The sequence below is a fragment of the Eublepharis macularius genome, chromosome 3 (assembly GCF_028583425.1).
Source record: "Eublepharis macularius isolate TG4126 chromosome 3, MPM_Emac_v1.0, whole genome shotgun sequence".
NCBI lineage: Eukaryota > Metazoa > Chordata > Lepidosauria > Squamata > Eublepharidae > Eublepharis > Eublepharis macularius.
In genome coordinates, this window is record NC_072792.1 from 164899077 (window position 1) to 164926774 (window position 27698).

At 43.6% G+C, this 27698-nt stretch overlaps 1 protein-coding gene across 1 annotated transcript in view; it reads right to left on the minus strand.

Moving 5' to 3' along the window:
• Positions 1 to 27698, minus strand: part of CNTN5 (contactin 5) — a 511103-nt gene that overhangs the window by 38558 nt on the left and 444847 nt on the right. Inside the window, exon 17 of the mRNA XM_054973696.1 lies at positions 228 to 298. Coding sequence (XP_054829671.1) covers positions 228 to 298 — 71 coding nt within the window. The remainder of the gene's footprint in view (positions 1 to 227; positions 299 to 27698) is intronic.

Genomic DNA, 27698 nt, shown 5'->3' on the forward strand with positions numbered 1-27698 from the left:
TATGGGATTCTTTTGTGAGGCAGAGATTCTCCGTATTGCTAGCACTTACCCTTCACATTGAATTGCGAACCTGAGGGAGGATTTAACACTCATTAAAAAAAACTACCTTTTGTGTTCCAACTTTGACAATCTTGGCTATGGGAAAACCTCAGTGCAGACCTCCTTCCTTACCCTGCCCTCAAAAAAGACAACATGAAATGAGGCCTTTAATCAAAAGAGTCCCTTACCTCCCATGCTATTACTAATTCATGCCGTCTTCCACTTCTGCCACTTACATTAGCTGGAGCTGTCTTTGGAACTGTGAACAAAAGAGAAAAAGAGAGAGAAATCAGACCGTCCAAACTAGTGATGTTTCCCCACAAGGAACAGCCTTGCAAAGAAGATGATACACCTTGGGCAAATCAGGTCAAAACCAAAAATAATTAAAGGGGGAAAATAGAAAGAATAAGGGAGGTGGTACTATCAAAGCTTCAGTCTGTGTGTTTGTGACTCTGTTTTGAGGAATCCTATAGCAAAGCCCATGAATTCTAGTAACAGAGAGCAATGGAGGAGGAGTACTTAAAATATAGTTCTTCTATACTTCAATATGAATTTAAAACTGTCAAAATTGTAAAGCAGCCTTCTTTCCTAGATTATCTACCAAATTTAAATGAAGACTAAACTTTCTCAGAAATTGATGGCTGGCTTGCATAAATTGTGACCACCGAAGCCCTTCAAGTACTTCAGGATGGTTATCATCACCTTTCAGTCATCTCCTCTCCAGGCTAAACATACCGAGCTCTTTCCCTCATAGGACTTGGTCTCCAGACTCCTCACCATCTTTATTTCCCTCCCCTGGACACATTCCAGCTTGTCTATAGCTTTAAATTGTGGTGCCTCAAACAGAACACAATACTCTAGGTGAGACCTAAGCAGAGCAGAGTAGAATGATACCATCACTTTGCCTGATCTGGATCACTATACTTCTGTTGATACAGCCCAAAATCGCATTTGCCTTTTTAGCTTCCACATCACATTGCTGACTCACGTTCAGTGTATGGTCTACTAAGACCACTAGATCCTTTTCACGCATACTACTGCTAAGGCAAGTCTCCCCCATCCTATAATTATGCATTTGATTTTTTCCTACCTAAATGCAGAACTTTACATTTATTTCCATTGTGAATTTCCTGCATTGTGCAGGGGGTTGAACTAGATGACCCTGGAGGTACCTTACAACTCTATGATTCTGTGATTGAAGACAATTTCTGTCCTATAGTGATCTGCCAGGATACTAAGCTGCAGTACTGCAGTCCAAGCTCTGCTCACGACCTGAGTTCTATCCCGGCGGAAGCTGGGTTCAGGTAGCCGGCTCAAGGTTGACTCAGGGCCAAGCTACAAGTGACGAATGACACTTGAACGGCAAGTGTATTTCTCCCTGTTCACTTGCACTCCACTCAATCCACTTGCCGTTCAAGTGTCATTTGTCACTTGTAGCTTGGCCCTCAGCCTTCCATCCTTCCGAGGTCGGTAAAATGAGTACTCAGTTTCCTGGGGGTAAAGTGTAGATGACTGGGGAAGGCAATGGCAAACCACCCCGTAAAAAGTCTGCCAAGAAAATGTCATGATGCGACATCCCCTCATGGGTCAGTAATGACTTGGTGCTTGCACAGTGGACTAACTTTACCTTTGGGTTCAGGTAGCCAGCTCAAGGTTGACTCAGCCTTCCATCCTGTACCCAGTTTCCTGGGGGTAAAGTGTAGATGACTAGGGAAGGCAATGTCAAACCACCCCATAAAAAGTCTGCCAAGAAAACGGGACTACCCCACCAAGCAACCCAAGCAAGCCAGCGAGCTTTAAATGCCCCTTTCCATGGTGAAGCTGGGTTGCAAAGGGCCCCTTTCTGCCAAGAAAATGTTGTGGTGCAACGTCCCCCCATAGGTCAGTAATGACTCGGTGCTTGTACCTTTACCTTTACCTAATGCTTCCTATTGGAAGCCTACTAGCTGCACATAACAGAAGCAAGCAGTACCCTCCCGATACTCATGGTTATTGCATTGTGTGAAGAGGGGCAATACGCAGATATGTCATCATGAACATACAGCTTTGGTGCATACAAATTATCCACTGGATTTTTCAGAGTTCATGTTCGCTAACAAACATACGCACAAGTTGTGTGTGTTGTGAAGCACTTGGCAGGTTACAGTACATGGATGGAGAGCTGCATTTAAAATGATAGGCCACAATTTTTGCAGCTAGACCTATGGGAATGACCCTTCTTGCTAAACTTCTGCGTTTTGTGATTTGCACATGGCATAAAATGGCTTTCATTGGTATAATGGCAAGCTATGCTTGGCCAATGGGGAAGAATCCATTCCAAGCTCACAGGATGAGCCTAAAGCATCTCTGACAAATATTCAACCAGCCTCTTCTTGAAAACTGCCAGTGAAGGGGAGCTCACCACCTCCATAGGCAGCTGATTCCACCTTTGAACTACTCTGACCATGAAAAAGTTTTTCCTAATATCCAGCCAGTACTTTTCTGGTTGGTTGGGAGTATAACCTGGTGAAGAAAAAACCATGTATGTTGCTCTGAGTTCTTTGAAGGAAGGATGGGATAAACATGTAGAAGGTAGCATGGTATAGCTGTGTTCTATTCCATTTTTTAAACTATAACTACCTTCATTTAATAGTTCTTGTAGGAAGTGTTGCCAACCTCAAGATGGGGCCTGTAGATCTCCCACTATTACAACTGATATCCAAACTATAAAGACCACTTTCCCTGGAGGAAATAGCTGATTTGTGGGGTGGACTTTATGGCGTTATATCCCACTGAGGTCCCTTCCCATCCCAAATCCTGTCCTCTTCAGGATCCATAACCAAATCTCCAGGAATTTCCCAACCTGGAGTTGGCAACCCTACTATGGAAATGTATGGATAATGGAAATGTGGTAAAATACCCACATTGAATCGGTGGACTCTCAAGGGGATGAAAGAAAACCTCTCTCTTTTGTGCCTGGGAAGCTTGTGCCTTATTCATTCATCTGTCATTTGGCTGATTTAGACCACAACCTCTCTCTGACGCATCTAAGCTGATTGCCTTGCTTATTACTCAGCTAGCAACGAACACCTTTCTATGGGATCATTGGCAATAGCCTTGTAGACTGAAGCCCTACGTAAATGAGTAAATGTTCTAAGAATAAACCTGTTCAAAGAATGAATCTCTTTCTATCCCCTAAACTGTAAAATACAGAGACATTCCGCAAAACTCTTGAATGAATAACCATTAAAAGAATAAATATGTCAAAAAATAATTTTTCCCTGCATTGCGCCAAACCCAAAAATGTACAGTCAGAGAGGAAGCACTCTTAAATGAATAAATGCTCAATGAAAAAAGCTATTAAAAGAAACTATATTTTTTCCCCTTGTCACTGGGACTGTATATATTTGCTGTTTCCCCCAGAAACTTCACTTAATATTACCACATACAGCTTTATATCAAGAGACATTTGCTCATAAGCTACGTTTATTGCCACATAATTAGTACCTTGTTGCTATTCTGGATATTAATTGCCTGCAGTGATATGAAGATCAGCTACTAGCCAATAAAAAGCATAATTGTACAAGGCAAGTAAGCTAGCCAGAAATAAGTTATATCTTCCAGTACAACTGAAGTGATAAGAGGTATTTGCTCTAGATGTATGCCTCCAGTTTTTAATGCACCTGAGAAGGCAGAAATCTGGTATGCCTTACAAGTGCGTGGCAAACTCATTAATTATTAGTTAGTTTTTTGGTCATTCTGCAGAGGGAAAGCATGCCTCTAGTTAGAATATAGACATCTTCTTGGCTAAATTATTCTGGGTAGAGTTGAAATTAACTGGCAGTTTCTAGGGAGTCTGCCTACCAAAGATTTTTGAGAAGCAACTAACAGCAATACTGTTGAAATGGGAAAATCAACGTGAACTGGCACAGTTTGTTCATCCATCCAAATGATTTCTTTCAGGGTTAGATTGTAGTCCCAGCTGAGGAAGAGCTCCCCAACTCCTTCACCATCCCTTTATCTGACTTGGTGGTGATGGCTGTAGGAATGAATGTGCTGTTAGGAGAGAGAGATAGACACACAAAAACAAAGACAGAGGCAGAAAGAGACACACAGAGAAAGATCTGGAAGGCTGAGACTCCTTCCCTCTCTTTCAAAATGTGTTATCTCTAAATTAAACATGCTTAGTCTTTGAACAAACTGTAAACTTTATCATAATAACATATTTACAGCGTTCTCCCAGTCTCAGCCTTCTCGCCTTCTATACAGGCCCAAACTGAGAGGGAAACTGCACACGATGCCTGGGTATGTGTTGGGTCTCGCAAGGTTCCCTGGGTAGTGCAGTCTTACAAAGAACAGCTGCTTGATGCGATTCTCCACTGGGGGAAGAGTGATGAGAGAGATCCTGTCTCTTGGAAAAAGCCTCGACTCGAGTTTTCCTCTGGGAGCTCGGGAGTGGGGGTGGATATAGAGGAGGTAGGAAATCCAGGGCAGCTTTTTATAAGAGAGAAAGAGAATCCACAATGTGATTCTCCTCAAGCTCCCAGAGGAAAACAGCTGAGGCTGTTTGAAACAGAGACAATCTCCTTGAGCTGAGGCTGTTTGAAAGAGAGACAATCCCTCCCATCGCTCTTCCCCGGTTGAGAATCACATTGAGTGGCTGTTCTTTGTAAGACTACATTACCCATGGAACCTTGCAGGACGTGACACGTGAAGAACACGTGTCGGGCATCTTATGTAGTTTAGCTCTGAGGAGATACAGCAAGTGGATGTTGCATTTGTCTTCTTCCTGGCTCCTTCCAGGTACTACAACGTAATCAGTTCTTTCTATATTGCTATATCCCTTTTCTTTTAAAAGAACAAAAGTTAAGTACATTAAACATAATTGTCAAGGTGCTGTGGTCTCTTAATAACATGGCCACTGTGAGTATATTTAAGTTCTAGTGTGACCTCTATTGAGTGTCCTCCCTTCTCCAGGCATGTCTTTGTTGCAATCACTTGCTCTTTCTGCCTCTCAGCTGGACTGTTGTGCAATATTTCTTCATTACTGTCTGCAGGTGATATAGACTCCTCTCCTATTCCCTCCTGCTGATCTCGCAGCTAGTTGCTGGTGTGCCTCTTATCATAGTCTGTGCCCTCATTGACTGTATTGTATCTGTAGTTCTCCTGAGGTGTCTTTGGTTCCTTCTCAATACTCAGCCAATGCCCATTTGCATGTGCACAGAGCATAAGAACACTTCCTTGTTGGGCCAGAAAATGATACAACACACCAGGGGGCAATTCACTAAAAATCATCCCAAATATTAAGTTTAGGGGCAATTTTTAGCTCTCCATGCAACCCATAGCTTCCTTGTTGTGCAGGAAAATGACATCATTGTCTGCCATGATGGGTGGGCATGGGAGTGCGTAAATAACTCAAGCATGGGGTACTTGCCCCCCCCCCCCCCCACTGCCCCAGTCTGGCCCATGGGGGACCTGCCACCCTTATATCTGCCTGCAGCTGGGGCTGTGCCACTTGAGGCCAAGTAGGGCTGGTGTCATCTCATTTCCTTTAAATGAGCATGCATATTCAAATGAAAATTAAGATTGCAGCAGAGGGGAAATGCAGGATCTGGAATAGTATCCCATATTATCATAATGCTATTTTTGGCCACATAAATAGAAGTGACATCACCGTGTCACCAGGCATTCTAGCTTCCACCTGAAACTCTATAATGTCATGGGTCATCGTTCCGGTGAGTTTCCACTTCCCCCAAGTCTCCCGAGGTTGTCAACCAAGATCTAATAAAATGTACTACGATACTCCTCATGCAGTCACTAGTAAATGATTCAGAGCAATGAAGGTCATGCAGTACAGAGATCCAATATACCAAGGCCTTTTTATACATTAGAATTTTAAATGCTGTTTCCCAAAGACTCGGCTGCACAAAGCTTTAATAACTTGACAGTTCTAATTGTATTCCAGATTTTAATGTGCAATAATTTGCCTTGGAATGTGTGTATTCTAAGTTGCTTTTTTCCATAGACTCTTGTGACCTTGGTCAAGCTATACCAATTCTTTCCATCATCCTGTAGTCTGTCTTAGTAATTTTGTCCTTTCAAGATACATTGCCTCTCGATGTCAATACGGTTCTTATCATAATGGAGATCAGACAAGACCCTGGAGCAAAGGGCATAGAATACAATGAATAAGGCTAATCGAGAGAGAAAGAAGGACGCATCTGGAATGGCTTTGTGACAAAAGGCAAGCCATAGGGGGTAATACTCAGATGAGGATGCTGAGCAGCAATGGGAGGGCCCACTAAGCTCTGACCAGCAGGTGTAGCAATGTGGCAATAGAGGCACTGATGGCTGGATAAGCATTGCTAAACTGATAGCAATGCCCTGTGCAATCATGAACCAATGAGGCCAACGCAGCATGGGGAACATTGTCGGCCAGTCAGCAGGCACACACTTGCAGGGTACCAATCAAGCCACCAACTGCTTCCACAACCTTGAAACACCTGCCAGGAAGAGTCTAGGGCCTCATCACCATTGTTCGTTGGCTACAATCTTGTCAGTTGCCAGTGAAGACAATAATTGCTTGGAGGATTTAAGTCCGTTTCCTTCATTTCTTTGCACCATGCATCTATGAGTAAATGGACCTTGCATTAGGCAAGCCCTATATATTGCTCTTGGTGGCTGATAGAGATGATCTCCTCACTAAATGCAAGACTGAAGAGGCAATGGAATCCACAAACCCCAACATCCTGTCCTCTGTGTTGCGCTAGGTTTGTTGGAATGTTGACTTATACTGTGAGATAAACTTTGTGTCCCATATTTGACATATTTGCTGACCAATATTCCCTTTTCAGACTTTCCGAGTATGGTGGGCTGATCATTCTGCCGAACTGAAGCTTCCTGAGTGGCTGGCAACTAGCTTAACCATTTTTTGTTGCACTTTGAGTCTCCCACCTCTTGAAGAAATATAAAAATCCATTTTTAGGTTTGTCAGATGCCCCCTGCTTATCTGCCATGTGTGGCTATTATACTTTGTATTGTATTCTGGGTCTCTGAGAATGTGTAAAGAAAGATCTGTGTAGCTGTCTAACTGTGTAGCTGTGAATCGCTTATCTTGCAGGTGGCTACTTTCACTTTCTTGACTGGCATGGGAAAGTGTCCTTGAAGTGCTGATCAGAGCCGTATCTCCCTGAGACACGAAATGAGCTCATCCTTGTCTTCCCTTCCCCTACCTCATCCAACCTTCTAGGTCCTGTGCACCTAAATTCTAACAGTCCTTATCCCAGGGTGGGAACCGTGCCCTATAACTAACATTACTTTCCCTCTTTACGTCACTTCTGCCAATGCTGTTGTCTGAGTGCACTGATACTGATGGATCTCTAATAAAGAAACTTTAACTGGACTCTTGAAGTGTCTGCAGAGAAGTAACTGGGGATCTAACTTGCAGAGCAACCTGTTCTAATAGCAGTGGTATTTTGGAGCACATGTACATCAAGTTCCAGGACTGTAGGAACTGAGGAGAAATTTAACAATTATAATAGATCCGTGAGTCAGTCTTTATTTTTATTTATTTATTAATTAAAATATTTATAGATCACCTTTCCTGATTTGAGCCCAAGGCAGCACAAATAAAACTGTTGCATACCCTAAATAGAACAGAATCAGCAGCATCCACGATCATCATGACATAATCTGTCCAGACCAAATGAAATCAGCAAAATGAACCCATAAAACAAAAGGTTCTCCTCAACAGAACTGCCTTGCATTATCTATCTTAAAAAGGCCCCCTGTGCAAGCACAGAGTCATTACTGACCCATGGGGGGATATCGCATCACAACATTTTCTTGGCAGACTTTTTACAGGGTGGTTTGCCGTTGCCTTCCCCAGTCATCTACACTTTATCCACAGGAAACTGGGTACTCATTTTACCGACCTCGGAAGGATGGAAGGCTGAGTCAACCTCGAGCCGGCTAACTGAACCCAGCTTCCGCCAGGATCAAACTCAGGTCATGAGCAGAGCTTGGGCTGCAGTACTGCAGCTTACCACTCTGCGCCATGGGGCTCCTCATTATCTATCTTAATGATATTTTAATTATAGATATAAAGACACTTGGGAATAATACAATCCCTCACTTAAGCATCAAAATTGGGCATTTAAACTGTGCCCTCATATGGAATAGATGTCTTTAGAGTTCACATATGTTTAAGATGTCCAAATTCTTCCCACCTAATTTTAAAAAATCCCTGAATTTTGGTTGACTAAACTATGCCTCAACTTTGCCTTTTTTATACCTGTCACCTTTAGCCCTTAACTTTAATGTCACCTAAATTGTAAACTATATCAGCAAACAGGATTACAAGAAAGCATTTGAACAGAAAATCCAAAACTGACTGCAAATCTTTCCAAATTGCTGGATTCTAGTAGCCTCAAGTTCTGTTCTCCTAATTTATTACCATTTTGAAAACAAGTTCATCATCAACATAACAAAAGAAAGATTTGCCAACAGAGGTCAGGTTAGCGAAAAAAGCTACATTTTATCTACTTTTAAAAGGAGTACAGCAAAATTCCCCTTGCCAGTAGCACCTAAGGAAACTTTGTAATAGTGAAAGAAGAGTCTGCTGAAACAATGAGGCAGCAATTTTTTTTAGGAAACAAGAATTATTTAGAGGATAGAAAATCTCACGCGAAGTGCAAAGTGTTTTCTTTTAAACCAATCATTTCCACACTGTTGAATTCCTTCACAAAATCTAAAGTGCTGTCCAAAATTACTATCTTATCTCAGCAAATGGAATCATGTCTCCTAACAATTAACATCTATTGAGAGACATCAGCATACAATATGGAGTCATCATCATAACGCAAGAATGATTAGTCAGCAGATACAGGTTAGAAATTTTTTTTTTACTTCATCCCCAAACCTGAATAACAAACGTCAATACTGATTACTATTTTTTCTGTCAAAGTCTGCTTCCTAGTCCAACAAGTTTGACAGCTGCAATGTCACCCTTTGCTTAAACGAAGCAAGCTTAAAGGGCCCACTTGAACCATCAACATTTGAGTTCAACCAGCTCCATGCAAAATTATTTTATGGCAATACTAGGGCTTGAGGAGTCAGAGAGACTCAACCCAACCTGCAAATCCTGGAGTTCAATATGTAGTGCAATCTTGAACAAGACTTCTCAGAATCCCACTCATCTATTTAGTATGGTTTATTCCCAGGAAATTATTCTTAGAATGGCACATCAGTTGTTTCCACACAGCCGGTCATTTCTGCCTTTTTCCCGCTTACAGCGTGTGCTTTACTGAGCCACTCCTAAAACTCAGCCTCCACAAAGACTCCCCAAAAGTGCTTACCTTGAGCGAGGTCACAGGGCAGCCTCCACAGTTCATAGGAAAAGCAGTTTGGGAAAGCAGGTCGGACACTTTCGTCATCATTGCCCGCCTCCCTTTCAATTTTCTTTTTAATCTGCACATGCGCGATTGTATGCTGAGAGCTTTGGGAGAGGAGCTGGGTGGTAATTAGAGGATTCCCCAAAGCACTTTAACCATTCACATGCCCAAGAACTCAGAAGAAGTGCTCCATCAACCCACGGGGGAAAAAAAAAAAACAGGGAAAGTTTGATCCCAGAAAAACGCCAAAATAATGGTAGGAAAACAGCCTGCAAATGTTTTGCAAACTGAGATATGTGGAACCTTGCGGAAAAAACACCAGGGTTCTGTGGGTGGGCCATGCCTATAAGGATATTTGGAAATGGCCAGTTCTATTTATGTTATTTCAGGAACAAAATAGAAAAAAATTATTTCAAAACTCATGAGACTATACTAATAGATTGGGATTGTGTGTATGAGTGTATTCCTAGGGCTGGAGAAATGGTGCTTGGGGCATTTTACGTATTTGAAGCAACCCTGGATTTGGAGAAGTGTTTCTACTGCTGACTAGATATGGGCACGAATGGGAAAAAAACCCCGAACACCCTGTTCGTTTTTCGGTGCCATCCACGAACAACAAACAACAAACACGGACGAACGTGAACTGTTCCCGGACATGTTCATTGTTCGTTGTTCGTGGGGGCCAGAACCACCCCCACTCCCAACTCCCCCACTTAGCCCCCCTCCCCTCAAACCCACTTACCTGGCCCTTTAAAGATCCCTTTAAACTTTAAACTCCCCGCCGCCTGCCAGCGGCGCCTTTAAACTCCCCTCCGCCTGCCAGCTGATAGTTTAAAGGGCCCTGTCCTGGCAAAAACAGCAGTGTCTGCTGGCAGCTAGTATGAGGGGTTACAAAAGTGACCTTCCCAATGTCCAATACCCACCAAATTTGCAGGGGACATAGTCCTCACTGTTCTCTGAAGACCTGAAGACCCCCTAAGTTTCAGAGAGATTGCACCCCAGGAAAGGCATGATCCACGGGTCTCCCCATTGGCTGTCATTTTCTCTTCACAGTGGCAAAAACGGGACTCTCTGCTGGAACTACTTTGAAGGGTTAAAGCCAGAAGGAAAGCCAGAAGGAGTTCAGACAGAGTTCAGTCCCTCCCAGCCTCCGGTTGCCAAGGGGATTGATTGCAGCAGGTGCCAGACTATCTGGCTTGCCGAACGGCTGCCGAAGGCAACGAACAAGGCTTGCAACGACCACCTGTTCATTTAGGATGGGGGCTCACGAACAGCTTGTTTGAGAACAGCAGATTAGGCTGTTCGTTGTTTTTTTCTGTTCGTAATGCTGTTTGTTCCCATGTCTACTGCTGATCATCAACCTAAGTCTAAAATAGTCAGAGGATCACAAGAATTTCCTCTTCATCCTTGGATTTGCTGAAGGGAAATTTCCAGTAGCCTCTAGCAGTAGATCTCTAAGCCTGTAGAATGCAAGTTTTTTGGTGTGTGTGTAAAGTACTACATATTTTTAAACCTTATTTCCCTCATGGTGTTTGATCTCAAGGAAGAAAATAGGTTTGTCAACAGCTTGATACAGCTTCCTACTGCGTGGACTAAAATACCCATACAATTCAACAAGTTCTCAGATTTCACTGTTGTCGTTTTCTCCTCTTTCCTTAAAAAAATATTTTTTTGCAGAACCCATTTGAAGAAGTGAAACAAATGTTAAGTGAAAACCCTTTCATAGTATGAAAGGTCGGCCCTCAAGTTCTCACCCTCTGAGGAACACATTTCACATTTCATCTCTTCTGGAATTAGATGTGAAAACGTGTCCTATCTTCCAAAGCACTCAACGCAGCATATTCACACAAGGAAAAATAAAGGAACAAACCATCGTTTCACACATCACTTACGGCTGAGGCATTATTCATATTCAGTCTGGAAAACAGTTTGCCATGTGTGATTTAAAATATACTAATTAAATAGTCAATATTCCCTGTTTTCCTTTTTTATCTCTATTGATGAGATTGTTAAAAAATGAAAACCTAAGATAGCACTAATTTATTTTCCACTCCCTTCAAAAATGATACAACTCTCTCTTATGCAATACTCCATCTTGAAAAAAGAGCTCGAATTGGCCCATATATTATTATCGATACACATCTATTAGCCCTGTGCAAATGTTAAAAATTACAGACATGCTTAACAAAACATGTGTGGGAAGGATCAGAACTGTATAGGCTGGCTCTTCTCCTTGAGTCGCTGTAGCATAGTGAATAATAATAATAATAATAATAATAATAATAATAGTAGTAGTAGTAGTAGTAGTAGTAGTAGTAGTAGTAATAAATTCAATTTATATACTGCCCTTCAGGACAACTTAACACCCACTCAGAGCAGTTTACAAAGTCTGTTAATGTTATCCCCACAACAATCACCCTGTGAGGTGGGTGGGGCTGAGAGAGCTCTGAGAGAGCTGTGACTGATCCAAGGTCACTCAGCTGGCTTCAAGTGGAGGAGTGGGGGATCAAACCCGGCTCTCCAGACTAGAATCCCACCGCTCTTAACCACTATACCAAACTGGTGGCTAGTGGTTGGGCTGTGAATCAGTATTCTACTGGTTTGAATCCCAGTAATGCCATGAGTTCAGTAGGTGACCTTAGGTAAGACGTGCCTCTCAGCCCCAGCTCCCCAGATTCATTGTGGGGGTAATAATAATAATAACACTTACTTTGTTCACTACTCTGAGTAGGGCACTAATCTGCCTAGAAGACTGGCATAGAAGCAGTTGTTGTTGTTGTTATTTCAATGCACTGGTATTTCTTGCGATATACCAAAGTGGCCATCATACACCTGTGACATTCATCATTCAATTTGCATGTACATGTATCTTGGAATCCTGACATAACAAAAGTTCCAAAATGAATGCACAGGGGGACTTACACTTGAGTGTCAATGGAGTAAAAGAGGCACGACTTTCATGGAAAAATTAATAAACTCATAGAGATCATCTATTCTACATACAGTGTGGCACTGCCATTAGTTGTAGCCCTCTGAGGGAGCTCTGCACCAACATATGAAATTTCTGACTAATTGAAGAGTTTGGAACAAGGTTGCCAGGACCCCCTTGGCAAGTGGAGGGGGGGTTGGAGGGGCCTTGGTCGGGATATTCACTAGTAATGTAATTACATCGCTGGTGATATGCTAGCATCAACTGGAAGCGACATCAGCACATTCATGGAAGATAGTCTGGTACTGGGGCTAAACTTGATGGTTTAAACATAGAGATTTCCTCAAATACCATAGTGTCCTCAGTGATATGCTGATGTCACTTCTGGGCTCATAGGAAGTGATGGTGTCATGTCTGGCAAGCCCCTCCTCCCCAATTTCCTGATATTTTCCCTCCCTGGCCATAAGCACCCATTAGTGGCAGGGGATCCCCAGCCAATACCGGGAGAAGGGTAAACCTAGTTTGGTACAAAAATATTATGCCTCAGACGGCTTTTATTTTCACTTATATAACAATAATAATAGTTCGCATTTATATAGCAAGAACCAATGCAGTGTTGTACATAGAGTATTGGACTAAGATCTGGGAGTCCAGAATTTAAATCCCCCCCACAGCCATGAAGCTGTGGCTTTGGGCTAGTCATTGTCTGTCAAACTATGCTACTTCATAGGGTTATTGTGAGGAGAAAACAGGGGGAGAGGAAACGGGGCACACCACCAGATAATCTCCTTAGAACAGGGTTCTCCAACCTATTTTGATCCTGCAAGCATTTTTGGAATTTTGACACAGGGCATGTTGCCAGTGACCCCCCCCCCCTCCTGTTATGGAGTCTGCCATGGATTATGTCAGCTTCCTGCCTTGCTGTTCTAAGACTCTGCCAAGAACTCTGAACTCTGTTAGGGGCAGCATTGCCTATGCTTGCCCTCCTGCCCCTCTGCTGTTATGGACTGTGTTACCTACGCCTGTTTCCTGCCTCCTTGGACACAAACCCCACCTGGGCCCAGAACCATGCCACCAGCAGCACAGTGCCATCTGGGAGGGCCCTCCGTGAGCCTGGCCAGGCACCCTCTGGTCAGTTTCTGCAGGGAGCTCCTTGCAGAACAGTCACTGGGTCTTCCCCACCACTCGCTCTGCCTGACATGAGGAGTGTGCCATTCCTCTCCTGACCCCCGACCGTCACTCTGCATATCTAGTGCAGGCATTGGATATCGGCCCGCTTCACTGCTGTCTCTCTGCTTATCGCCATGATCAGGTGAAGTATCGCCCCGCTTCTTCAATCTCAAGTGGGTTCCCTGCTAATGCAAACGGCTCTATTTTTCCAACCTGTATTTCTTAGCCTTGTGTGTTTCTTGCTTGTATGTGCTATTGTAGGCTTATGCAACATCCTAGTAAACACTTTTGTATCGATTAGTTGCCACCTCTTTATTGCATGAGCAATCCAGAAGTTCAGACTCTGGTATACATTGGTAAAGATCTGCACTAACTTAAGCCTAACTGCGTGCTAATTTCCCCTTAAAATAGCAGTTCTGGTAACAGGCAGTGGGTGCCACCATAAAATGGCTGCTGCAGGATGTGGAGCGAACCACAAAATGGCTGCCACTGGATGCAGATTCAACTACGAAACAGCTGCTGCAAATAGGGTTCCCATGTGTTCAGCTTTCCCCTTGATAGTCTAGTTTTTTATTGGACTGCCTGGGGGAAATGTGGTTGAAATACTGGATGTATACATTTGGGGGAGGAGCTGCTAGCTGCTGGTGTGCAGGAGCTGACATTAGCGCCAACAGGCTTTCTTGCGCTGTCTCTATCTCCTCCCCCAGCTTTTAGGCAGCCTGGAGTCCCATCACGTCCACTCCACTGCTTCGAGGTTGCCTGGCTCCCTGCATGCCGAGGACATGCCTGTCCTGCCCACTCACTCTCCTTCATGTTGGACAAGCAACTGGCTAGCCCACCTAGCCTCCTGGCTGGTTGAGAAGTGTCCAGCCAGCTGGCCAGCCTCCAAAATGGTGTCACTTCCACCATGGGCCCTGTCCGTTTTTGGAGGGAGGCCATCTGGTAACCCTAGCACAAGAGGCAAAGCCAATCACAAAATGTCAGGGAGTTAGGTCTTGTATAACTTTATTAGCAACTCTTCAATCATGCAGTGAAGATCATTGTGCTGTGGTGGTACCTGCAGCTCAAACAATTTTTTAAAAATCTGTACAGACCGACAGATCTTCAATGGCCAGTCAGCAGCCCTGCTGGCCTCACCCACTTTCTAAAAACATTTGGTGTGCACCAGGAAAGATGTTGAGGACCATGGTGGCCATACCATGTTGGGGCCCCTGCCTTAGAGAAATAAATACACAGATAGAAACAGTACCTTTCATCTGTACAAATTACTCAAACATGATGGCAGTAATCATCACACCAACCCTATAAAGTAGACCTGTGCTTAGGTGGAAGTTTTTCTTCTTTGCTGGATATGGTGGGAATTAAAACTGAGACCCTCTACATTGAAGTGAGATGTTCTACCAGGGAGCGATGACCCAACCTCCTATTCTCCCAACACCTTGTCAACCTTTGAAGAGAGGAGATGAATTAAAAATCCACCTAGAAAACGATTCAATATGCTGCAGACATTTCTATTGGCAAGAATGAATGGTACCCTTTCAGTCCTATTGTAGGTCATTTTTAATTAAATGTTATCTAAATTGGAAGCCTGAAACAGTTTTAAAATTCCATTTCAGATTCCATTGTCAAAAACAGTTCGAGGTTTTTTTTTGGGGGGGGGGGTATAATTTGCATTAGAATCCTTTAGATTCCTCTGTCTTTAGTACAGCTGATTATTTTAAATAGGGTGCAAGTTAACAAACATCAGAGGGGGGAAATTAAAACCTTCTTTATCCAGATCAAGGATAAAATAAGGAAGTCTGAAACAGCTCATTATCCAACAGTTCATTCCTTAACAGATAGAAAGAAGATCTAATTCGGAACCAGGACTTCTTCTTGCCCTCCTTAATTCCCGCACACATGCTGCGATGGATAAATGTCACCAGCTTATTAGCTCATGGAATCCAGTGTGCATGCATGATTAGCAGGGTAAACTCTGATTCTACTCCATTTCAACTCTTATTTCCCCATGAATAGATAATGTAATTGATGCCATGCCCCAAGGCTTCAATTGCCCAGCTGCTTCGGTGGAATGTCTAGCATGTTTAAATTCATGTTGCTGGCTCTTTTCCAACTGGTGGACCTGTAAAATATGTATTAAGGCGAGAAGTTAGAGGAATACAGCTTATGCCAGACAGCAGGGAGTTCTGAAAAATAACCACTTTAAACCTAGGGTGAGCCGACGTGGTAGAATGCTTAGGGTGCTAGACTAGCACAGGTGAGACCCAGGCGGATATCCCCACTCAGTGCCAAACTGCACATGCAGGACAGCTCCAAATGTATGGAAATAACTCTCCAGTGGGGCTGTTTGGGGTTGGGAAAATGGGGTGTGTGTGAAGACAGGAGCCGTGCAAAAGTCTTGAGTTGAATTGGGCTCCCAGAGGCTTTAAAAATTACATCCCCCACAGCTGTTGTATGGCTGCAAGGAAAGCAAGTTGGGTCTAGGGAACCCAGGCCTGACTCTCTCTCTCTCTCTCTCTCTCCCCCTCTCTCTGTGTCTATACAAGACATCTTACACAAGGATGCTCCAGTGACTTAACTTTTGGTGTGGTCTTTGATTCAAGTGTACTATGTCTCCCTAGCAGTGCATGTGTATCTGTAATGGGAGAATCAGTGAAAGATCTTTCGCTTGAGCATCCCCTTGAAGCTTGCTGGGTGAAATTGGGTCAGCCACTTTCTTAGCTTAACCTCCCTCACAGGGGAGTTGATGTCAGGATAAAACAGAAGCAGGGAGGACTATCTAAAACCAGATGTGTTTGATGGTTTTCAAAAACATAAAAGATGGATGTTCTTCCAAAAGACATATTTTTCAAACTGCACTTTAAATAAATTGGGGAAGACAAAATGGTGCAGCAGTAATGCTCAATGCTTTCCATAAGAGGAACCATGGTTGAATTCCGTAACATCTCCAGTTAAATGATTTTTAATTTTTTAATTTTTTATTTCATTTATACCCCACCTTTCTCTTCAATGGGGACCCAAAGCAGCTTGCATCATTCCCCTCTCCTCTATTTTCCCCTCACAACAACCCTGTAAGGTAGGTTAAGCTGAGGGTATGTGACAGGCCCAATATCACCCAGCGAGCTTATGTGGTGGAGCAGGGAATCAAACCTGGGCCTCCGAGATCCTAGTCCACCACTTTAGCCACTACACCACACTCACGCTGTCAAATATCAGGAGCTGGGACAGAATTTTCTTTACCTGAAGAGCTGCTGCCCATCAGAGTAGAGAATAATGAGCTACAGAAAGGAGTTCTTAACCTAAGGGGCCGATGGGCTGTCTTCAGGGATCTGTAAACTGGGCACAAGAAATGACTTTTCCCTTCAATTTCTTTCCTTGTGACTTTGAAAAACTGTGAAAAAATCCTTCCCCAGTGAAATTATGTTATTAAGATACTCCTAAAAAGTGTAGAGTGGGCTGCAAAATTTTGTGTGTGTTTATATGAATTTTCATCAGCTGCAAAATTTTGTGTGTTTATATGAATTTTCGTCAGCTTCCATTAGATATTCAAAGGGATCCATGACACCGAAAGGGTTAACAAACGCTGAGCTGGATGAACAAATGGTTTGATTCAATATAAGCCAACTTCATGTGTCCTATGCAGCAATTTAATTAAGCATCTTCACAACTAACACAAAAAACATAGACTCAGGCTGTTATCTCCTTAAAGAGAAAAAAATTGTAGCAGACTGTCAATCGATAAATCTGTATTTTTTTAAAAAAATGAACCTGAAGGAATGGTTAATCAGGCTGTCATTGTCAGACATGATGAATCACAAATTCACCCCTTACTTCAATAGATTCCAACAAGTGTTCTGTCTCAATTTATCGACATTTATATAGATCATAAGATGCCGTGTTCCAGTCTAAAGCAATTATGTTGTTAAAGCCTTCAGGATTGCTGGCCAACCAGAATCAAACCCTGGCTGGGGTTTTTTCCTCCTCTCACAAAATGGTGCAATGCAGGAGGAGACAACGGGTGGGCTGACACGCAGTCTCTCTACACGTTACTTCTTTTACAGGTTTTCCATGAGTTCTCCATGGAGCCAACCTGCACTCGGAGCAGACACACATGTTTGGGAATTGCCTTCCATTAAAAATTGGAGTGTAAATGGGGTCAGAGGGGAGGAAGAGCTCCTGCGTTTCTTGCCATACAAAAACAGTGCCAGGTTGGAAACTTTCCCCCTTTCTACTGCTGCACATGCACACAATACCTCCACGTGGAGCAGCACAAATGGGGAAATGTCTCCCCTCTGCCTTGTTTTTGCATGGGGAACAAAGTTTGGGAGAAAGGCAGGAGTTCTCCCTCCCTTGGTGGCAGCTTTCTGAGTCCATTTGCATGCTTTTTTAAAAAAATAAAAGCCAATTTCCGAGGTGATGAGTGTCTGTGCAGAGCATGGGAGAACTTGTAAAAGAAGTAACTGTGTAGAGAGACTCACTGCTCGCCAATGAAGGCTCTCAGCCAAGCAGCCTCTGAGCCACTGGCGGAGGTGCTGGGGCTTGCCAACCAGTGTCTTTCTAGAACAGTGGCCCATAGGGAAAGAAGACCTCGTTCGTTCGTTCGTTCGTTCGTTCGTTCGTTCGTTCGTTCGTTCGTTCGTTCGTTCGTTCGTTCTTTCTTTCTTTCTTTCTTTCTTTCTTTCTTTCTTTCTTTCTTTCTTTCTTTCTTTCTTTCTTTCTAAATCCAGGAGTCAGAAACCCTAACATCAGCAGAAAAAAGAAGCCCAGGATCGGAGAGAGTAAAATTCTGATCGCACCAGGGTTTTTTTCCCTGCTGGAATGCGGTGGAACAATGTCTCCAATGACATCATGTGTCCACGGGTCCCGCCCACCTGTTTCCGTTTCCTCCATGTATGCAGCTGAAGACTTCCCACTCTTTAGCTGCATGCTGAGCCTGTGCGTGGAAACAGGAGCATTCCCCCTAGGCAGAAGGGAGCCTTCCAAGAGCATAGTGAAGCAGCAGCCAGCCAGAGGATGAGTCCCCCCTTCCCATCCTTGTTCCTGCCCTCCCAAGGCAGCGTCCTGCCTTCCTTCTGACTGGCCTGCCCCAGGACAAGGCACAGAAAGGGCCCTTTGCAACCCAGCTTCACCATGGAAAGGGGCATTTAAAGCTCGCTGGCTTGCTTGGGTTGCTTGGTGGGGTAGTCCCTACCAGGCAGCTGAAGCTGGGGTTTAAATACCCCTTTCTGTGCCACTGCATGAGGCATTTTCTAGGTTTGTAGGAAGAGCTGTCTTGTCCATTCATGGCTCCAGTCTGCCACTAAATTTGGAGGAAGGCTCTTTAGGCTGGAGGAAGGTTACTATAAATTTTGTTTTGTGGCGTGGTAAGATACAGAACATTTACTGTTACAATTCTCTATATAAACAGCCATTAAAATTCATTTGTGAATGCAGTCTGTGGGGTTCCTGAGGGAGGAACATCCTTTTACTTCCCTTTTGTACCCACTACATCTTTAGATTAAAGAAGGAAGAAGGGAGTTTACTGAATTTATGTTCACCAGCCTGATCTCTCCTGTGTTTTCAGCAGTGGTTTGTTCTACAGAAATCAGCCAGGGAGGGTTTTCATGGCATGCAATTATTGCTGGGTTACCTGCTAAGTGCTGTCAATCAAGCTGTGTTAAAAGATGGTTCAAAAAGTTCCAACTCCAGCAGAACTTCTCCACTCCTCCTGACCCCCACAGGGAGAGAAAGAGATCGACTCTAGCATATCCAGGATTCCTCCTCATGGCTGAATTATCAAGAGGTCTTTCAATTGCTCCATCTTCACTGATATTTCATCTGTCTTTTTCCATTATAACTTTTCAACCTAGCCCTTTTCCGGCATTACATTTGACTGTATGTATAGGGGGAATGAGTTCTGGTTTGCCCATTCTGAAGCTGGAATATTTGCACATTGTCCTTATCAGACAAAATGGCATTCATGCATACGGGGAGGATCATATATGACACATTCTGTCATATGTAACAACAGCAGCAGCCTTTTAGGACAACTTAATGCCCACTCAGAGTGGTTTACAAAGTGTGTTATTATTATCCTCATGACAATCACCCTGTGAGGTGGGTGGGGCTGAGACAGCTCTGAGAAGCTGTGATTGACCCAAGGCCACCCAGCTGGCTTCAAGTGGAGGAGTGGGGAACCCAACCCGGTTCTCCAGATTAGAGTCCTGCCTCTCTAAACCACTACACCAAACTGGCACCATGAAAATGGAATAATCACTTCCTGCATCTGGCTGATGTCAGAAATTGTGCAAAGAAGCCACCAGCATTCCGTGAGTGGGGTGCTATTTTTAAGATGTGGGGAAATGGCCACCCATTCTGAGATTTGGGATCTTATGTTGCCAACTTCCCAGAGCAGGAGCTGTTTGCAATCAGACCTCTGCCATGCTAAAAGGATAGTTTATGAATGTAATATTATAAACCCCTTCCTCTTATGCCATAAGCACATGGCACTTCCTAGCCCAGGGTAGTTGCCAGCCCAGATGGAGCATGGAAATCTACAAGAAGCTGAGTCAGGCAGATGGCTAGCTGACACCTCCTGTGCCCCAGAGAGTGACACATATCTAAGAATAATGAGGTCTCCCAAGAACTCCTGAGTGCCCATCAATGCCCTGCTTCTCTTCCTCAAACTACCTACCTTAATCAGAGCTATTCAGTGGAGCTGATAGCTTTCCCCATCTGACAACTGCTGGGTCATCAAGCCCCATTCACACCTTTTGTCTACTTCAGGTAGAGCCATTAAGCCTCTCCTAACTTATCGTTCAAACTTCCAGACAAGCCATCAAGTCATTGTTATTTAGGAAGGATGTCAGTCCACCTCAGGCTATGCTTGGCACTATAACTGGGCTGCCCTCAGCCATTTGCAATGTGTGTGTTCTGGGACTCATCCACACATCCTCTGACTATGTCTGAGTCCTCCCTTCTCTTCTTTGGAGCACTGGTCATTTTGCTGCTGTTCCCGTGGACCTTCCCCCTCTCCAGGACTAGTAAATATCACTCTATCCTGAATTGCTCTCCCTTTTTCCTCACAGTTTTCATAGCTACCTCTGTGTGTATGTTGTATGTGTGGCTCTCTATACACTTGCCTTTTATTTCTCTGTTAACAAAAGAAACCTTTCCTGTAGCACATCCACCTGTTTATTTGAGAGTTCTCTAAGGGAACAATCCTGGTATACATTGGTGGAGATTTCCTGCTTACCCTCTCCTGCTGCATTTCCTTTAATGTTAATTCCTCCAACTCACAAGGAGGCCACCCAACTAGGGTAACAGAGCTGTAGTAAAAGGCACATCTGGAGGACTGGGGAGAAAAACGTCTGCCCCAGCTTGGAGCTGAGTATTTTCTACTACTGGCTACTGAGATGGTACAGAGCCAGCAACTGCAACACTTCGGTCATCAGCCTGAGCTTTTTTGACACTCTCACAGCATCTGGTAACCCAAAGACAGATTGCTTAAAAAAAGGGACTCATCTCTCTTTGCCTCAGATGTTTTTTCAGACTGGCAAGATAATAATGCTCAAAAGGTATCTTTTCCAGTGCTTAAATATCCATTATTATCAGAACGATACTGGCTACCTACATTGCGATCAAAAAGTGGTATACTGGCTACCTATGTTATACTTGAAAAGAGGTATATAGACCATGGCATGGATCTCACATAATTGTAGAACATCTGCTTTGTATGCAGAAGGTCCCAGGTTCAATCCCCAGCAGCTACAGTCAGAAAGATCAGGTAGGAGGTGATGTGAAAGACTTTTACCTGAAGAGACACGACCAGTCAGAGCAGACAATGGCTGATTCTGCACACGTTGGATAATGCACTTCCAATCCTCTTTATAGATCATTTGGAACGGATTTTGTGTGCAGAATAAAAAATCCACCTCAAACGATTGATAAAGTGCTTTGAAAGTGCATTATCCAACGTATGTGGAATCAGCCATAGTTGACTTTGACAGTAGCCTGACTCAGTATAAACCAGGTTTATGAGGAGGTTCTGCTGACTTCCAACCCCCAATACAAAATTTCATACCACAGATTCATATCCAAGTTTGTCCCCATAACACATTGCTAAAAGCTCTGATCTTCATGCTGTGTTTATGTTCTTGGCATTAGCATGTTCTGTTTTTAAAAACAACAGCTTTAGGCTAAAAGAAATATGCTGAAAAATGTCATTGGTTTACAATCTGTCATCAGCTGCCCATCCGCATGTACAATGGCAGGCTGTATATCAAAAGGCGCTTTAGTGTTCAAACATATGCATAACAGACCAGACAAATCCACCTACACACCCTGAAATCTAACTTCTAAGCCATTTCTAGACATTCAGTTTTGGTGCGCTATGAAATGGGAGCATGTGCTATCTGTGATCTCTCCCCACCCCCCAATATATGTGGCCACCATTTTGTGCAAACAGGCAATGTGCATATTTTTCCATGCATATATAGCTTCAGTACATGTGGACACATACACTCAAAAATCCTGTGCTCTGTTTGCAAGTACAGAAGCTGAAAAATAGACGTCTATCTACTCAGGAGGGGTGGGGTTGAGCTGAGTCATCCTGTAAGAGTTTCCCAGGGTGTGGAATGCTAATGGCGGGAGGCTTCACTGTATCCTGAGGAGGTTCTTTTGCATATGGATTGGTACTTGATGTGCTAATCTTCTCTGCAGGGCTGGGAAACTCTTACAGGATGACTCAGCTCAACCCCACCCCTCCTGAGTAGATACAAATGACCTACATCTTCTCCACACTGTGACACTGAGAGATCTTTGTCTTTTGGTGCTACACCTCTGAAGATGCCAGCCACAGCTGCTGGCGAAACGTCAGGAACTACAATGCCAAGACCACGGCAATACAGCCCGGAAAACCCACAACAACCATCGTTCTCCGGCCGTGAAAGCCTTCGACAATACAGTAGTGACCTTGTTGGACTAATGGTCTGCTTCAATATAATGCAGCTTTATGTGTGTTCAATGTCAGAAAAGGGCTTTAAAGGCCCTGAGGAGGCAACTGGATTTTGGCAAATGACAATACCAGCAACTCATACTAAGAGAACTTTAAGGCATTCCCAAAGGCTAAGCATCAGGAGACACGAGAGACAGGCACCGGGAAACAGGGACTGTCCTGGGTAAACGAGGGAGAGTTGGAGCAGATGACTGACATGAAAATGGTTCTCTCAGGGAAATTGTCAGCTTCAATACATGCTCTGTTGTAATAATATTGAACACCTTTTGCACACTGTTACAAACCTTGTATTCCTTTGTAATTACATTGTTTTGCTGAAATGTCGGAGATAAGAAACAAGCAGGTCAATTCTTGTTCTGTGGGCTGAGACATTCCTTTCATTTTATAGCATGCTCATGGAAGCCGGGGGGGGGGCGCCTGAATCAATACCCTCATTAATAAAAGATCATTGAATCATATCGTGCTCCTTCAGGACAAGATCTTCTCGTGTGAGGGAAAAAATAAAATCTTGATATGATTTCCACCCTTGTAAGCGAGGCATTTCTATGAGGTAATATTAGTTTGCAGACTCCATGGTACATAAATAAACACAGGGGCCATAAAACCTTTTATACTCCAATGCTCTACCCCATTGGTTCCCAAACAAATAATTTCAAATGTACTCGGTCTGTGACCCATTCACTTACTGTCACATGAATTTTGGACCATACATTTTTGACAGCCATCGTCATGCATTTTAATTGCAAGTTTGCCTATTTTATAACCGTTACTTCAGTTATTCAAACAAGAATGTACTTAACATACCTATTAATGTAGCATTTGTTGAACTACTTATCGCACTTATGAAGTTATTCACAGGTTTTTTTTTAATGCAAATGTGAGAACACAACTATCTGATTGCAGGTTATAGTTTCATGAGCTATAAAAATCAATCTAAAAACACACTTATACTAGCAGTGTTGGATAGAACAAACTAAGAATCTTTTAACAGTTTTATTCATAATAAAGTCCATTTTGGCTTGTATCAGTGGGTAAGCAGGCATAAGACTGGCTGGTAAATAAGTTCCACTGAATTAAATAGGATTTACTTCGGAGAAAACACGCAGAAGCAGGAGGCAGGAGGGCAGGGTTGGCCAGTTCCTCACCTAGGCAGACAGAGCCAGGGTCCCAGCCCAGGCCACACCACTTATTTCTTCTCTAAAGTACTTGGGTTTATTTGGTTTACTGGGGTTGCTCCCTATTCACAACTATGGAGTTGGATGTCATCAATATGCAGATGACACCCAACTCTATATCTCGCTATTCCAGGTCCCCACAGGATGCAGTAGAAATCTTAAATCTTAGACCTTGTCTGGGTTCAATTTCAATTTGTTGTTTTTCAACCACTGTGAGGCATTCTAAATGGCAACAAAGCACCCACATGACAGTTTTCCCTGCATTTACCTTGACTCAGCCTTCTGTGGTTATCCACCCCATGGCACCAGATAACTTCGGATTTTTAAAAAGTGATTGACGTATCACTGTAGCAAATATTATAGCAAGGCAGACATTAAATATAACAAATAAATAGAAATCTATTCTCTGGAGTGATGTCATCGTGACACCCTAGGAGCGCTCCTGCGCTTTGCATGGGGGTAATTTGGGCCCCAAATGGGCCTGTTTGGGGCCTGTCCCAGTGAGAAGCGCAGGTGTGCTCCTGGGCCTGCATGATGACACCATTTCCTGGAAGAGAAAACAGGTGAGTACTGGGTTTCCCCTGCTGCTGGGAGGGCAAGGGGACCTAGCAACCCTATTCTGCAGCTATGTCAACCCTGCATTAGCACATACCAGCTTCCCTTGAGAACTGCAGCTGGGTCAGATAAACCCAATTAGCTAAGGCACTTCAGCTTTGCTTCAGTAACAGCACTTGGGCTGCAAAACTGTCAAGTCATTCTCGTGGAAAGTGTGTTCCCAGAAAAGCGCACCGAAAAAACGGAAGCCAAGCGGCCCACTGTCCTTTTGCAAATGGAGCCGTCTGGATTCCTGGGGAAAAGCTGCCAGAGTTTGATGAGTGGGCTGTCCCTTTAAAAGTATATGGAAATGGCCAGAGAGTGGACAATTAGGGGATGAATTGCTACTAAAAAAAATCTGCTCAGGATCAGACACCAAACTGAAGCAAAACTTCCACGTGAATGCCGTTGTTGTCACTACTGTAAGCAAGGAGAATCCCAGCCTTGCAACCTCTCCACTGTTAAAAAATATCTGCCTGGGTACATATTTTTATTATGAAGATGGAACGAGATCATAAAATGTTCTGTCTGCTAAACAAGAACAACAGGGGAAGGGAAGTGCCCGCACAAAATCAGAGTAACCTGTGTCATGAAATTTTTAAAAGCCAGCTGGTGTGAAAATGACTTGCTCATTGCCTCAAATGCATCAGTCCCATTAAAATACATGAAGCTGCCCTTTTAAATGCAGGATATGCCTTCAGAGCTCTTGGAGAACACGGGCGCTGGGATGCAGCCGATCACCTGAGCTAAGCTTCCTGCTCTGTGCCCTGTCCTTTTTGATTAGTGCCACTCGGCTAACCCACAAAGTAGTTAGACCATTTGTCTTGACCAAACTATTTTGCAGGGGAAGTACCTGAATCATAAGATGGGTGGGAAATGCTTTCCCAAACATGTTTTTCAGTGAAAGCACTCATGTATTTTTTATGTCGTTTTCCTTCTTTCCCATAAGACTGTAATGGAGCAAAGTGTGCGGCAGATTGCCTTTGTGGAAAAGCAAAGCAGAGAACGCAGCTCTGTGTCCCTTCCAGATGCTGCTTTTTCCAGCCACAGCCCTGGCTCGATCCCAAAGAGTCTTGACCCAGTTACATGGCATCTGCCAACAGCTGCAAAAATTGATGTGGACCAGGGCAACGGGCTTTGCTCAAGGGCGGGTGTTGTAGCTAAGAAGGCAGTCAGCAAGCCCAGAAGTCTCACCTCTGCTATGACTGTGCACAGCAGCTTGAACAGCCTTGACTTGTCTGAGCTTTTCAGAGATTGGAAGCTAAGCAGGGTTGGCTCTGTATAGTACTTGGATGGAAGGCCACCAAGGAAGACAATGGTTGCTATGCAGAGGAAGGCAATGGCACACCGCTGGTGATTCTGCACACATTGGATAATGCACTTCCAATCCTCTTTATAGATCATTTGGAATGGATTTCTTTGTGTGCGGAACAAAAAATCCACCTCAAACAATTGATAAAGTGCATTGAAAGTGCATTATCCAACGTGTGCGGAATCAGCCCGTTTCTCCCTGTCTCTTGCACATGAGTGGCTGGTTACGACTTGGTGGCATTTAACTATTATTAATCATGAATATATTCAGCTGCCTCATTTGGAGTCAGATAGTCTCACCCGAAATTGTCTGCTCAGACGAAGCAGCTCTGTGAGGAGAAATGTCTTTGCTATCTGAATTGGAGACTCCAGGGACTGAACTTAAGAATAATAACAATAATAATAACATTTACTTTATATACTGCCCTTCAAGATGACTTAACACCCACTCAGAGCGGTTTACAAAGTATGTTATTATTATTATCCCCACTGCAACACACAGGGACACAAGGTCCTGTGAAGCTCAAGACAAAAAAGTATAGGAAATATTAGATAATTTAATAGTGACTAGAAACATAAAGTGCAAGTGCAAAAAGCTACAATTCCAAATTTACGCTAACAAGTTTCCTATATACAATATTGTTACAGCACTAATATTTTTTACACAATGCAGTAAAAGAGCCCCAAATAGTTATCCCAAACTTGTACAACTTTCTCAGGGAGAGTACAAAATACAATACAATGTTACATCTAGAACCAATGCAGTTCATACAGTAGTCAGTCTTTGTCAGTTCATTTACAGTGTTATTTCTTTTCTAGGCCAAAGAGCCACAGAACCCAGGTTTGATGTGGTGCTGATGCTGTCTAGGCTTGTGGCAATGGGTGGTGTGTTTGTTTGTGTGTGTGTGAGATGAGACTGGGGCTGAATCCACACTTCCCTACCTTCCGCATTTCATGTGCATTAATCGCGCTGGATTCTATCCCGCAATGTCCCAGTCTGTGTTCACATCCCTCCTCTTACTGCTGCTGCCTCGCGCTATACTTCATCCACATCCCTGGTAGAATCGTGCAATACGGGGTGGGTTTAGATCCAATGTCGCCAATGACGACATCATGTTCATTTCCCCCCCCCCATTTTTTCATTAGATTTCCGCTATAGCGTTTTTTTTTTGCTAAATTGCTATGGCGAGGCCACACCCCTATGATGCCTGTGATTGGATAATGTTATTCTATGTCTTCTTCTTTGAAATCCATCGGACCATTATTCTGGCAGGCTAATTTGAAGAGATATTTAAGGTGGGTGTGATCCAAACTCTCTAAATTGGCAGACTAATTATTTGATGCTTGAATGTAATGTTAGAATGACGGATTTCCACTATAATGGTAATTTCAACAGTTAAAAAAAATTTTTTTTAACAGCCACCGATATTTCCACCTGTTCGGCATCCTAAAAATGACACGGAAATGGAAATAATACCACACCTTGATGTCTCTACGGAGATTTTGGAGCACCCCGATTAAGATTTATGGCCGGGATTGTGCAACAATGCTGGGGAAGTCCTCTTTAAAAAAAAAAAAGGAAAAGAGCGGGCAGGCAGGCACACTGCGGAAAGAGTGGAAAAGCTTAATAATTGCATGGCGAAGAGGGATGGTGTTCCGGAAAGGCTGCAAACATGGAAGTGGGGTGGTTTGAAGGGGGCGGTCTCCTTGTGAAACGTTTCTATTTGTCCACATCCATGATGAGAACTGCGCAAGTGAAGCGTTTGAATGCATGACAAATTCATCTGAGGCGTAACACAAAAGACGTGAGAGAATGGCGGGATTGAGGTAAGAGTATGCGAACAGCCCTCTGAGAAACGAATAATGGGCGGGTAAAAAGCGGAAAACTTGAGAAGTGTGGATTCGGCCTGGGTTTGAATGATCCCCAGCTGCTGCCTCTGGCTGTTGCGATTCATCTTCAACCAGCCCCGTTGCCTTCTTGTCCAGTATTACTCTTGCCTGCCTCCCTCTACCTCTAGCAGCTATGGCCTGCCCATGAGCCCTGGCTGGTGCCACCACAGTGAAGCTGGGGGCTGGGGCTGCTGTTTCAGCCACGCTGCAGGCAATGTGGACAC